The sequence below is a fragment of the Haemaphysalis longicornis genome, unplaced genomic scaffold, assembly GCF_048455015.1.
Source record: "Haemaphysalis longicornis isolate Haplotype H1 unplaced genomic scaffold, Haemaphysalis longicornis Haplotype H1 scaffold_7, whole genome shotgun sequence".
NCBI lineage: Eukaryota > Metazoa > Arthropoda > Arachnida > Ixodida > Ixodidae > Haemaphysalis > Haemaphysalis longicornis.
In genome coordinates, this window is record NW_027526422.1 from 65,765,298 (window position 1) to 65,780,277 (window position 14,980).

The following is a 14,980-nucleotide window of genomic DNA, read 5'->3' on the forward strand; positions in this document are numbered from 1 at the left end:
GAGTATCCTTTGGGTGAATATTGAAACGAATTTGTGGCGCCCATTTCTGACTTACTCGTGTAGTTGCACTCACCTGTTCTTTTATTCGACTAAGGTCGGTATCCTTCAGTGAAGCGAAAGAGGGGAGAAAATTGGGTAGCCTGAATTTAGTCAGATTTGTACTACAAGTGCGGATAAACTGCACACAATTTAGCAACAGAGCTAGAAGGAACCACCCATACATTTCGAGATAGAAATCACTATGTTCGGCTAGTGAAATGCCAATTCTTATTATTCATTCTCGGCAGAGCCATCGAGCCAAAGGAACGAGAGGCTATGCTGCAATAAAACATCTTGCTAATCTAGATGTTTCACAGTTGTAGACAACAGCAGCGCAAACTCGACACGTTATGGGATGGTAATTAACCAGGGATTGATGGCGACCCTTCGTAACTTCGTAATGACAAATTATGAATCCGTAATATAGAACCACCACACAGAAAATACCGTAAAGTGTTCTTTATAAAAACAGAGGCTTCTACCATGGCGCATCGCTTTGTAGTAACTGAAAGAAACCGGCTATCGTGTAACCAACCGAATAAACAAGTCTTTTCGTGCTCGATTGACGCAGAGTTGAAATCAAGACTCCCACGACAGCTTCCTCCTAGCCTAGAAACATTATAGCATCCCCTACAACTCAACTACGCTTACACTAACAGTTACCTTTTCCGCCTCGGACTGACGACCAACCCGTACTGCGACAACTGTTCTTTTGTAGAAACCGTTGAACATATTTTATAAACATGTGTGGCACCGAGATCCCGTATTTTTTTTAATATATTTAATGCCTAGAACAAGGGCCGGTAACTCTGAAGACTATCCTAGGACCATGAACTTGCCCATCAAAGCAGCGTTAGGCTCTAAAAAGATCGTTTTCCTATTTGGAGGACATTGGTCGCGTTTTAAAATTACAAATTCTGTGAAAAATCTGAAGCATCGTCCGTCGAGCACGTCAAGCCACGGCAGTGTTGTTTTTTCCCTTCCTGCCTACCTGTTTCTAGGGCTTTTTTTCCTTACATCCCTGATCCCTAGCAGAGAAGCCGGTATGCGATAGCAAACGACGGCAAAAATCTCTGCTTTTTTCAAAAAAGAGCCTTCTCTCTCTCTCTCTCTCTCTCTCTCTCTCTCTCTCTCTCTCTCTCTCTATCTATCTATCTATCTATCTATCTGTCTGTCTGTCTGTCTGTCTGTCTGTCTGTCTGTCTGTCTGTCTGTCTGTCTGTCTGTCTATCTATCTATCTATCTATCTATCTATCTATCTATCTATCTATCTATCTATCTATCTATCTATCTATCTATCTATCTATCTATCTATCTATCTATCTATCTATCTATCTCGCTCTCTCACGCAATGTAGCAGTAAGTTATCGGCAGGTTAAGCCATTAGGCATCCGAATTCAAATAACGCAAGCAAACTTAAGTGTACCCTGAAATCCAAGTTCCGTGTGGAGTAGGCATTGAGTAGGGGTTGAGTCACTTGCCTGTCACCGCGCGTCTCTGGTGACGGCTGCTGTCGTCAATGGCCAATCGTCTTCATCCGGTTGGTGGGAAATCCGAAGACCAATCGGAACTCCGTACAGAGAAGTTACGAATTAGTATTAAGGTACCTTCATAGAAGCACTATAGCAAACTCCCGATATAACAGTAAAGTATCCCCTAGGAAATCACAATGCACATGCATTGAAAGCACGTAAGAAATCAAGGAATGTCCGTATAGATCCGAAGTTGCTGTGTTTTGTTTTACCTTTACGTGGCTTGAACTGTGCGACTTTACGTCAAGTATTCTCGTCTGGCCGCAGGAGGCAATGTACGAATTAATGCCCAAGGTGACACTTCGCTCCATACTGGATCTGGGAGCAAAAGGAGACAAGAAAAAGTAAGATGCCTATTCGTGTATATCGACTAGTGATGTTAGCAATTGTTGCATGCAAATGTCCACCATCCCAAAAGGCCTGATGGCAGATGTTCGGTGCTGAATTCCATTACAATTGAATTCTTTGTGAAGTTTTTGCTATTGCTCGGCATCCATTTGAGACAAGCTAACTTAACTTTTGATCGCATATAGGCATGATAAAAGGCCGCGAAGCTTGAGGCGTAGTTATTTTAAAGCGTGCAGCTGAACTTTAGAAAAAACGAACATTCCCGCTTAGACCAAGGATGTCGCCCAGTGAAAAATTATCGTGTTCGTGGTGCAATCTTTGCCATCAAGTTATGAAATTAGCCATGGAAACTCGCGTTGAGCTAATTCAAAGTCGGGTGACGGAGTGAGTGCGATTTCGCAGTAATGACCCAGAAATCCGCACTAGTGAGACGAAAGGGCAGTTGTGCGAGGAATGATTTCACAGAACGCCAAGAGATGGTGCTGAAAGCGACATCACAATAAATGGTATATGCGTGTCCCATTTCTGTACTCATACGTCTCGCATAAATGCGAACCGGGTCGAAAACATCAAAATCAACACTACTAGAAAGCCTTCAATTAACGGTAGCAGCTGTTATTGACAAATTTGGTGGGTTAGCTTTTTTCAATGTACAAGACAATTATACCTACATAAGCTTCCTTCACTTTCGCTTATGCTACATTTCGTGAACGCTATCATAATCGTTTATTGCTATTTTTCTCTTCTTTTGCTAAGCAAAAGCGGCATAAAAACTTATGCAGAGTACTAGTGGTGTTCGATGTGTAAACACACATTGGAAACCTCTTCTCGCTGCGCTCGCCTCCTGTTTCGCTCATTATTTATTCTCAATGCCTATTAAATAGAGTGTACAGTTGCACCTGTGCTGGCCTGTTGAGACAATTTTAAATTTTTGGGCCGAGCGGCTTCATCTGGCAAGGTCACAACGTGTGCCTGTGCGTGCGTACGTGCATGCGTGTGTGTGTGTGTCTGCGTGTGTGTGTGAAGGAGAGAGAGAAAGAGGAGTGAGTGAGAGAGTCAAGCCATTCGAATGCAACAGAAGAATGGAACTGTGGTCACAGGTACCAAAGGCGCGTGCGGTTTCTCCGCATCGGCGTGTTCCTGACTATGATGCTGGGCTTCCTGTACCAGGCATCAGAAGTTGTGGAACAGTACCTCAGCTTCCCCAGCGCCGTCGACGTCCGCATTGAGGGCACCGAGGTGCTTCTCTTTCCCGGCCTCTCCGTGTGCGTCACCAACTGGTACGTCGTGGACAGATGCTACGTCACGCCGTAAATTGAGCTCGCATCGCATCTGCCGCACATGCATTGTGTTCCGCCTGTTTATAAGAGAAAACAATGTGGGTATGATAGCCATTCGTATCACAAATTCTTATTTTTTTGGTTCATGCACAACTTAAAGGGACCCTGAAATACTATCGATAAACGCTTTCACTCTTTCCTTCGCTTCTGGAAGCGCTGCGATAGCTACATCTATCGCTGACATGGAGATGGACTGCGGGATTTGCTCGTCGCACCAAGTACACCTTCCGTTTCTGCTTTGTTTTTGAGGCTTTCATGAAAATAGACCGTGTTTTTAAAGTTATCGCCCCCGTAACGGGCAGCCATGGCCCAGGTCTGCCTTGCGTCGTTCTTCCGCTATAATTGCTGCAACTGAAGAAAAAAAAACCGTCCAACAGCAGCTACATGGCCTCAGTCACGGCCTCAGTGACGTAATTCAGGCGGTCGAAGTACGTCAAGACCGGGAAAGAGAGAAACCTTTTTGAGCGAGTTTCCAAATTATCTGATGAGCACACAACAGTAATTTTTGGCTGAGGTACTTTGCGACCCCCTAATTTAAGTACTGGGTGTGCTGCGTGACCACGTTCTGCAGGCATTTAAAATTTCATAAAAAGTTGACAAAAGTGTTGCATGGACCCTTTAAACACCGAGGAAAAGAATGAATCACTCCACGAAGGCTTTTTGTGCCCCGTGCAACACAACCACCTACAGAGATCATGCAAATTGGCAAAGAAATTGAGGTTGCCATTTCACTCTGCGAAAGTGGATGTTTCAGCTTGCGTCGTCTAGGGAATAGACCGTGAGGCAGCTCCCAACCATGTGCAGCCACTGCAGAGCCGCAATCCCAGCCACGTGACACGCCGAAGCCAATTAAAGAGTCTGTTGGTGCATGGCCACGTTCAAAGCTAGGAGTGTGTTCGGTACCATCAATTTTTGATACGATATTTTAGTCCAGCCACCTACGCATTTTCACCGACTGGCCATATAGTACTTTCGTGCTACTAATTGGTCCGCTTTTTATTATCTACAGGGTTAGCAAGACGAAGCTCTGCGAACACTACGAGGAGTTCTGCGATACTAACACCACCAATGTGCGTACTTTGTTATATTACTGCCTGTTGTATTACTGCCTATATTGTATCGTTGTTTGTCTTTGGATCATCAAAGAACGCTCCTGCCCTTAAAGAAGAAGGCATTTGCTATTTAAATAATCAATACACAGTTTGTTTCTCCATTTTTTCTCTTACTGTTGCTTTCAAGCTGTACAGAAAATACAGTTGCCACTAATGCTAAAGCAGTCTTACGCCATTCTTCCCGTTTCACAGGCCCTGCGTTAATCTAGTGAATTCATTGTTGTTGTTTTAGTTCTCTGCGTCAGGGCACTGAACTAGATAGACTTTTGTGTGTTTCTTACTTTTGGGTTGTTTATGGACAGATTTGGCTATGAGTAGCCACTGTGGGAGACTTTTAGTCGTTGGTATTTCATGTTCGGCTATACTACGAATCATAGAGCTATACTCGGCGTCATTTGGCTAGATTTGGCTATGCCAAACAGCGTTTCGTTTAATTAGGTCGTTTTTTTTGCTGTTTTAATAATTACCCACATTCGCACTACTTCAATAATTTAATGTGTCAGCTTTGCCAATTACGCGTTTTTGGAAAGCTACAGTTTCGAAAGCACTACCGTTTTCTCACAGACGGTCATCGGCAAGTAATGCTCACACATTAAAGCAATAAAGAGGCTTTCTGTGAACTAGTTCTTTGAAATAATTAGCCATAAATTGCCTTCATGTTATGCCATGTCTCACAAATCACTGACGATTTTTATAGCTAAAAAACTAAGCTTCATTTTTTTTTTCAAACATGTATTCAACGTCTTTTTTTACAGTACTTGTTGACATCTCGTGCTCAGAAATGCTGACTTTTCTAACTTACTTGCATCCTCCGCATTCATTCCATTTACAGACAGATGATTTGAGGAAGCTGCTGCTCACTGGCGGAAACCTTGGCGATATAGCGCACAGCTCAGAAGACGTTCTGCAAATCGGTTTTGTCAACCCGACACAGTATTTCTTCGAGTTCTATTTGAGTCCGAAGTAAGCGTTGCTCGTATTTCAAGAAATGACTCTTAAAGAGCATACGCTAGAAAGCCACATGACGTTGTGGAACTTTGGGTCGTGAAACAAACGGCTTGCAGGAAAACTCAATGAAAATCAAAACTGCACACAAAGACCAATTTCTGAATGGTTTATGCTAGTCGGCATGATCATTCAGTGCGCGAACTCAACTGCCATTTGTGTAATAATTGAAGGGACACTGAAATGATTTTGCCCTCTTATAGGTGTCTACATTGCGTAGTTTGACTATTTTATTACTTTATTCCTCTATTTAGTAAATGTCTACGCCCTTAGTTGATATGACACTCTCGAAGGATTTAAGCACCGGCCATCTTTGGGGATGCTTCAAGAATGGCCCCAATGACGTCATACTCATTTACAATGCAGTTGGCGCTATGTTTTTCTTCGAGGTTCTCGTTTGCACCTTTGCAATGATTATTATTGCTGTTTTGTTTTCTGACGCATAATGTGCACAAGCTCAATACGCTCACAATGCCATTGAATTCCGCCATGCACACCTCGAGGTGCTCCGTCAATTATACCCAACGTAACCAAATTGTAGGTAGAAACGGCGCTATGCGACAGATTCCCGTTATGTATGCTGCGAGTAAACGTATAACGTGTAAAAGAACGCCGAGGCTTATTCAAAATTTCACTATGACCAGCGCTCTACCTTCTTAGAGCACAGGCAGATCATGCGAACCTCCGGACCTTTCAACTTGCCACCATTTGTTTACGACTATGAAACGGCAGTCGGTCTAGGAGCCAAGTACGGTAACAGTGTTTCAAACTTCGACAAAATTACACTAACAGTCAAATTTAACTAACCGACACAATATCCGCTCATGGGTTTGACAAAAACAAAACATTTTATTCCATAGCATTTCTTTGCATGCGTCCAGGGCCACTATTAGTGTTCAACGAAGCTATCTGTTGGTATTTTAAACCATTCCAGTGTCACCCGCATGTCTTATTCACGGCTGCCAACACACATGTGCTACACGATGAACTGGAGGCACGACTCCAAAATCGAGACTGTCCACCAGAATGTGCTGGCCTTTGGTGAGTCCCTTCAGCAACAGTTGCTGAAAACTAGACATAAGTGAACGGTCCCGCATCGCAAAGGAAGTCCATCACTTTGAATGGCTAAGATTTCTTTCATTCGGTGCCGTTTCCTCCTTTATTGTCGGTTGTACGCGAGTAATCAAATTGGACACTAACCCGTGAAGAACTAAGGCCAAAATCAAATCACAATGTTAGATTGCGCTTCATAAATTTAGCTGGCATTGAGGCCAGCCATGAACCTTTCGCGTTACATTATATGTGCTGTAAATGACGCAGTCTGTAAGATTGAACCGTACTTCTGCATTATAAGTACGAGTGCAGAACACGCGCTTATGTAATAAGGGGCTAATAAATCATTCCTCAAGTTGAGAACGTAGCGAGCAGCTTTCATTTTCATAAGGCTCGGTGGGAGCTTTTCCGTTAAACCTAATACTCTTATTCCCCCCTCCATTTTCTAGTTCTCAGTCACCCGCGAAATTCAGTCACCTACTACATATTCATGTACTAAACACATCGTCCTACTTTCAAAAGCGCCGCTGTGTTTTTGTTGCTGCTGTGTTCATATCAAGAGGCTGTGTTGCATTTTTGTTGTGTCTACAGAATCTTTCTTTGCGCAGAAATGAACGTCCTCTTCGCTTGGCCTGATGATGACGTCGTCGAACTAGATGAATACGAAATGAGCCTCGGTTTCCACCACGTGGACACCAACACTGCTGGCAAGAAACATGCCATGGCCTTCAAGCCTTCGGGAGACTTCGTTTTCGGCATCGTGCAGGCACGTGAGCCGACGGGAAACATCACAGCCATGCTACCCAGTATGGCTGCGCTAATACATATCGCAATGATCGAGTTATGCGTTAAGAGATCGCGCACTCAAACCGACGGATATTCACCAGTCTCTGCAGGCAGTGATGTGAACTTTCTTACCCTTGAACGGAAGTTGACGCAACGACATTCCCTCACGATAAACTTCCAAAAAAGTTAAACATTATCCTGAAAATGCACATATGTGCGCTAGAAAGCAACAGTGCTCCCCATTTTTGTCTCTGTTACCGCATACGCTACCTAATAGTGCGGGCTAAATCTGCCTAATAATGCCAGCCCAGCGCATTTTAAACTGACCCAATATGCTCCACCGATACATCTGCGGGGAAGTTCCAGTCTTCTATGAATAACGAGCAGAAGCTATGACTTTTATATTCTAGTTTGCGTCAAGGCACTTAAACGGGTATACCTCGCGCGTACGCTTTGGTTCTGCTGTTCTTGTACACACATTTTTTCACTTTATCCTTCCAACTCAGGCTGTATGCATGACTCTGTACTCTGGGTTTTTTATTGCTGTACATGTTATAAACGTAGCAACCTCCAGTGAGTAAAGGGATGTTGACAGTGCCAATTACGTTCTTGTTTCTACCAGGAGGGCGTCGTATCACTACCGGCGCCTTACGAAACAAAATGCGACAACTACAGCCGGTATTTCCGTCTCCCAAACTACGAAGTCCAGTACTCGAAAGAGGTACTTGGTGGTTTCGTATAATATACAAATTTTCAAACAGTGTCAATGAAGTGCATGTAAAAATTGGTTATTCGGACATAGGTTTGTTTGGGTAGGCATGAGTGAGCGCGAAAGCGCGAAACGGCTTTAAAACATCGTTTATGATTACCGCCCAGTGTATATTTTGCCTAATTTAATTGATTTGGTAGTTACGCTTGATATATTTTCGTTTGGTTGGACGATCATAAAAAAATTAACGGGACCTCAACAGCAAGTCATATAAAATATATGTACTAGCGATGCCAGGGTGTGTTGACTGAGTCGAACAAAATCAAGTGTGCTATCAGGAAGAATTATGAGCATCATAATTATGTGCGTTGTAAAAAATGAATTCGATATATCAACTGGTCCCACTCGTATTAAGCAACTCCTAAAGATCATTACTTTGCCCCAGATACCCCCATTAAGTGTTGCTTGGCACAAGCCCTTCCAGTAAATACCCCTCATTACGTGTTGTTTGGGTCAAATGCTGCAACTACTTTGAAGTACAGTCTTGTCCACTTATAACAATATCCAAGTGCCAAGAAAATGTCATCCTTATAACCGATAGTTGTTATAAGCGGGTTGCGAAATAAAACGACGGAACAGAGCTCAAAACATTTTATTCGATTTGCCAGCAAGGTGGTACTACTACTAATTTCTGGAAAAGAAGCCACAGTCGGTCACCTTTGTTTGCCTAATGTGAAGCTAGCGCAAATCTTTTCCAAGAGCATCTATAGGTGCTCCACCTAGCTGAGGTAAATGTCCTTGGCGGAAACAAAGCCCCCGAGGGACTGTGTCACGCATTGGGCCTCCTACGAAGACACTACCTGAGCAGGCTGCGTAACGGCGCCATTACTGTCGTCACTGTTGCACTTTTGGTGCACAATATCACCGGATGCAATCGTTATATCCGATATCGTCCCACTGGAGCATTGTAATAAGCGGTTTATTTTACCATAGAAAGAATACAAACGTTGATGGTGCCATAGCTGTTCAGCGGTATATCCGATATATTGTTATAAACGGTATCGTTATAAGTGGACTCGACTGTAATTGCAAAGCGTTACATATATTATACGCAAAATTTACTTCGATATCTGAGCTGGCCGGTGAGATAACGAGGAATATCTGAAATACAAACATTTTATTCATTTTAATTCATGACGGGAATGAAAATCGAACATTTTACTTCAGTGAGACGTTTGCAGCAGAGACAGGATCGTTCACGTTTGGGGTTGAGAGGGCATCAGTAGACGCTAGTTGGGGCTGCATAGCTGGGGTGTGAAGCGCTTAAACCTAGGACAGTGGCAGCAGGGACTAAAAAAATAAAACAGGATATTTTGTCTTGTTTTGTTGTCCTGTTTATTGTCTTTCCGGCCCCTGTTACCAGTCGTAATTTTAAGCGCTTCACATCCCAGCACACGTTTGTGGTACTAAGTGGCAAATTTTGGCAAATTTTTGTGCATTTCAATCAAGTGGGTCTTGACCATTCAGCACACCTGGTGGTTGCAGCGCTAACATCACGCTGTACTTTGTTGCCTGTATGCCATCAAGATCTGCTACGAAGAGTGCCGGAAAGAGATAACACGAGAGGTGTGCGGTTGCATCCCGAACGACTACGCCTGGAGAAACCACATAAAGGACACGGTCTGCGATTTGCACAGGACCGGTACGGGTCTTGCTTCTGTCATGCATTCACGAGAAGTTCAAAAGCATACATTATAATCGAACGTTACATGCCAGGGAACAATCAGAAATTTTAGTTGGATGGTTCCTATACCTCACTTCACGTTCGTTATGATTTCAGTTGGATATTTCAGTTAGGCGTTCTTTGTTTAAGGAAACGTGGCCCTGTCAGGTGGAACTCTGATAAATGAAAGGTTGGGGTGTCACGCCCGCTTAACCGGGTCAGTCGTGCCATAGTGATGTGCAAGATCACCATTTCAGGTAATTCAGTGTTTCGTTCAGCGTTTCGGTGTAAGTTTGCAGTGTAACAGAAGATGAACAGGAAAGTTACTTTTGCAAGTCAACTGTGCTGCCCTCCAATGAAACTTCTATTGCCAATCTTGGTTTCTTGAATGAGTTTAAATCATTTCTTCTGGCAGCCAACTGCGTCCACACCGATGGCAGGGCAAGGTACAGTGTCGTGTGCAACGATCGCTGCCAAACAGCTTGCAGGTAAGGCTTTAGAAAGACATCCTTTGAGTTCACATTTCTGGCGTGACTATGTCTTACTCGCAAAAAGATTTTGTATTTAAAGAAAAAAGTGTTTAGCAAGGTGAATAAATTTACCACCCGGAGCGCGATCCACTGCGAAGGTGAATTATGTGATGATTTTAATGGGGGCAATATAGCCTTTGAATCTTCGTACAGCTTAGTATGTGGGCTTTTGCTTCATTACGAAGCGGACGGAACAGCGTCGTTTAGAAAGGCTTAACTCTTTCGCTACCGCGGGAAAATTGACTAATTTTAGGGGTCCAAGAAAACATTTTTTTTCCTGCTAATAAATTGGTTAGGCACTAATTGCAGGAACACAAAATGCAGATTATTTAACGGCCTTTCTAATAACACCAGTTTTTTAAAGGTTTTTACATATCATAGTTGTAAAAAAAATATCAAAATCAAAATTTTTGTCAAGTTGTCGAACAAAATGATAAAAAAGGAGTTGTGTTTATCAAACCACCAGTAGTAGAAAAAAATTAGAATATACATTCTGTAGGGAAACATTTCAAAAACACGCCCTATAAAAAATGTCGACTTGCGCGGAACAGTTTGTCAGATATATATAAAAAAAATGCTAGCATGCACGGTGCTCGTGTCATGCGGTGAAGCCCAACCTCCAATTCAAAATGTGCAATTTCGGGTGGTTTCCTGGAATAAACCTGGCGGTTTGTCATTATCAGAGGCACCAATTTGCCCCCACATAACGTAAAAACATCATGTCAATGGCTGACTTTTCATTCACAGCGAGCACAATATTTGGGACTAGCACGCGATGCGGAAAAAAACATGCATGAAGTTGAAAACGGAACGCCGTGGCTGATGCTTCTTGTCGTTCACGGTCAGTTATCTCTCAAAACATAAAGCTGAGCTTTATTATCATCTTCTTACTCGCAATTGTAGCCTTGCTCGCAAAAATGAGGTACGATGAGCTAGAATCGTGCCCTGCGATCTTTGGCCGAGTAGCAGTTGCGCGATGAAAAAGATCAGCACAACGAGCCTCCTCTATTGCAGCGCCACCTAACATTTTTCAAATGAAACAGTACAAAAACTTATCGGAGACTCCGTCCAAATAGACAGTTCAACTAAGCAGCAACATTAGACACCCGAATATACCCTCGCATGGAAACGAAACTGGAAGTCGAACAACTGGCAGTGTAAGGCCAGTTTGAAGCGCTGTCCTCGGCGGAACAGATATCTGGTGACTGGGTGTGATCGTTTGACTTGCATCTGAAGATCTTATCGCAGAAATCGGGTTAGGGTGGGAGGAAATCAGGAGCGCCATGCTTTGTTCGAGGATCAGTCGCGGACGCTCCAGGCGCCATGGCAGGTAGCCTTGAAGTTGGGTAACTGCGTAGTAGCGATAAATATGAATTTCGCGATGCAGAAACGAAACCGAAACTGTTGTAAACTGTTTGCGAATGGTACTGGGGTAAGTAGAACTACCACAGTACTTAGAACAACGTGCGCAAAGGCATTAAAACTGCCTAAAATCATAAAGTAGCTTTGCAACCAGGCACTGCTTGACATTTTCAACGACTTCTAGGATTATTACTGTCAGAGCGCGAACCGGACGATTGAAAATCGTTTGCTAGTTCCCCATTCACACTTTGATAGCAAAAACCAAGCGCAGGTGCAGAGTAATTACGAGTTGCACGCATTCTTCGTTGGTAGCAGTGACGCGCGATGACCACGCCCCTTTTCCACACCCAGGTGATTCAAAGGCGTGTCAAAAATCCCGTTTCCGTAGCAAAAATGAAAACAAAACTGATTTTGAAAGGCCATTTTCTGATCTAACTCCGAACAGCGTTACTTGTTCGAGAAACACGTGGAACGCTATGAAAAGGCGCTCCCAAAAGTACCGATCAAATTGATCGATTTAGATAGGCGTGGTAGCGAATGAGTTTTAAGTTGAGGAGGTTACGTTACGGAAAGTGGGCTTATATCGTTATAATTACCCATTTACCCTGGACTGCGCCTTTCTTACCGAAATATTGAGAGCTTACGATATCAACCGTATCAGTCGTGCGTTTGTGGAATAATCGATCTCACTCAGAAGAGAAGGGAGAACTAATTTATCAGCTCAAATGCACGAAACGCACCGGGAACTACGCGGGAGCCATCATGCGTCATTCAGCTTGGGTAACTGGTCTAAACAATGAACATAATCAACACAATCGCGTTACGTCTTTTATCTCTTATCTCTTCTGGTGTTTCCGCTATGAATTCAAAGGTGTTCTTCCAGCATACCGAAACTCAAGCTGTCACAAACCTCAAACACACAATTCAAAATTGAATAATTTGTACATATTTCAAGTGTAACTTATTACACCATCTCTTAATGTTCAAATATAGTTAACGCATCATTTTCCTCAAACTTCTCAATAATTGTATGGTGTGAATTCTACTCCGTACTTTGAACGTTCACACTTACTGTCTTGCATTGCATTAAATCCTCACTTTTTCGAAGTTTCTTGCTTTGTTAAATTCAAGAGCCTTTGTCGAAAGTTCAGTAAAAGCACGAAAACAAATATCTGGACACTATTAGAAAGACGGCAGTGACTCTCCATATGTCTTTCTATGAGCGTTTATTTCGCATGTTCTTCTCAGGGAGACAATCTACAAGGCCACACAGTCAGCGTGGAAGCAAGTAAGCAGCTCGTCATTGGAAGGGTGAGCGTGGAACTCGTGTTTCTTGATTTAAACGGTTTTACTAGATTTTACACGCACAATAGTGCCTTGCAATTGTAGCAGCAGCAGGCCTGCTTACCTGCAACAAAAGTGCAGATACGGACGCACCACCCGCCTTATAAGATATCGCGAGTCGCAGCTTTAATACAAATCACGCCAGTGCCTGCCAGTGCCTGCCAGTGCGATTAGCTTGGGCCTACTACATCGTGCACCGCCACTACCCGAGGTGTCTTGCAACTTATCTTACAAAAAGAACTTAAAGTTGATTTTATTATTGTTCGCTTTAAGCAATGAAAACCGACTGTCACTGAAAAATTAGATGAATTGATGCATTTGTCTGCAGAAAAAAAATATGCAATAAATGAAATTCGAACAAAATTAAACCTCCTGTTAGCATTTGTGACGAGGGCGGGGGAGCTACCGCGGGCAAATTCCTCAGTTCTCATCTATGTGTTATATTACGGAGAGGGAGCAAGCAAAAGGAAAAAAAATATCGCGAAGACGATTTTCTCTATTCGTCCCGATATGTGATTGCGATCGGAATTCTAAGCAACTGATTTTCCTTGCTAGTAGCTTGCCAAAGTGACCGACCTAGAAGCTGTGCGGCACAGGTATTCGGCTTCCGTATTTTATCTTACCAAACTGGTTTCCACGACCAAAAAACAAGTTCAGTAAAGCTTGATGTCGGGCTAGTTGGTGTAACATGCTTTTGAATGTGAGTTGCGCTAGTTATGATCACAGATACGGGCACAGGAAAAAACAAAACATACAAATTCACACCGCCGTCTTCTCGTGAAACTGTACTTTTTTTCCGTCTATCCGTCGGTGCGACCATAAAAAAAGTCAACTTACCTTCAAAAGACTAAATCATTTTTATACAACCCCTCTAAGTGGGTATGCGTCATTTGACTTGGGTGACGCCCAACGACATTGGATGGACGACATCCCGGGCCCCTAAATTGCTCCACTTTTAAAATACAATGCGCTATCGTGACCCATCGAACGTAGATGTCATGCAAAGCTGTTTCATAACATCTATGCTTGCGCTGAGGAAATGCGATAGTTTCTTTTTTTGGATTAGTGTTAGGGACAATCGCTTTGTTCCCAAGACCCAATTGCTAGAGCCCCCTTGACATTAGCGTGGGTCTACAAAACAGACTTCAGCTTTGCATTCTAAGCTACATGAACATTGTGGAAATGTAACTTTATATTTCTCGTAGTTTTTATCTACCCGTTCTCACTTGTCAAGCAACTGGCTCAGAAAAATAAGTTATGAGACCTTCTGACGTTTTAAGCGCCTTTCACGTTCGGGCTCGCCGATTTCATCGTGCTACTGCTGAGGCTTCCCTGTTCATTTAATAACGGTGGTGTCGTCAAGGTCTTCTTTTTGCACTTTTCTCCAGGCTGACGTACGTCAAAGTGAGGGCCTTGATGACATCCAGGAGCGTCGATGCGCTTCACTTCATTCCTCTTCTCACGGTTAGTTGACGTTTCGGCGTCCTGGAAGGGATTTATTTTGTGTTTTGATATGATGGACGCATTACGCGCTACACGGCGACAAGTGCAGAGGCTGTCAGGTATCAAGCATAGCTGGTGAGTCTATGTACAGCTTAAAAGGCTTTGTTAGACTCAGGTGAACGCCACAGACTCTTTTTAACAGGAAGAAAATTGTTTTCGTTTCCCTTGAGATTCTATGCCACGTCTTCGTGTAAACAGTGCGGCGTATATGAATCGCATATTTTCGCGCCATATATTGCCTTATCATGTCGCATGTCTGGCCGCGATTCCAGTTCTTCTAAGGGATTTCCTGCTACATTGTGGTTCCAGATACCTAGTGCGCTTGCGGACAACAGGGCAGCAACAACCCTGAGGCGTCTGTGCGGCAACCTTCGTTACTGGGAAAAACTCTTTTTCTGCCCGTTAAGCTGGTTGATCATATTGCCTCAGTTTAAACCATCATTTGGATACCTGCAAGCTTTGAGAAAAGTTTTTCTTGGTGGTGTCGCATTGTAATTGCTCTACCAAATATTGCGCGCCATAGCATTAGAACCAAGCAGGAAATTTAAGCTCTTAGTAGGATAGAAAATTTCGGGAGGACGCTGAATTTTTTAT

The 14,980-nt window shown here is 43.2% G+C and overlaps 1 protein-coding gene across 1 annotated transcript in view; it reads left to right on the top strand.

Annotated features, from left to right (window-relative positions):
* The window catches only part of LOC144144415 (uncharacterized), a 47,019-nt gene that overhangs the window by 2,793 nt on the left and 29,246 nt on the right, over positions 1-14,980 (top strand). The window contains exons 2-12 of the mRNA XM_077675846.1: positions 1,839-1,915; positions 3,020-3,199; positions 4,269-4,329; positions 5,204-5,334; positions 6,311-6,417; positions 7,038-7,195; positions 7,838-7,936; positions 9,512-9,626; positions 10,063-10,135; positions 12,788-12,850; positions 14,272-14,347. Of these exons, the coding sequence (XP_077531972.1) occupies positions 1,845-1,915; positions 3,020-3,199; positions 4,269-4,329; positions 5,204-5,334; positions 6,311-6,417; positions 7,038-7,195; positions 7,838-7,936; positions 9,512-9,626; positions 10,063-10,135; positions 12,788-12,850; positions 14,272-14,347 (1,134 nt within the window). The 5' untranslated portion in view covers positions 1,839-1,844. The remainder of the gene's footprint in view (positions 1-1,838; positions 1,916-3,019; positions 3,200-4,268; positions 4,330-5,203; positions 5,335-6,310; positions 6,418-7,037; positions 7,196-7,837; positions 7,937-9,511; positions 9,627-10,062; positions 10,136-12,787; positions 12,851-14,271; positions 14,348-14,980) is intronic.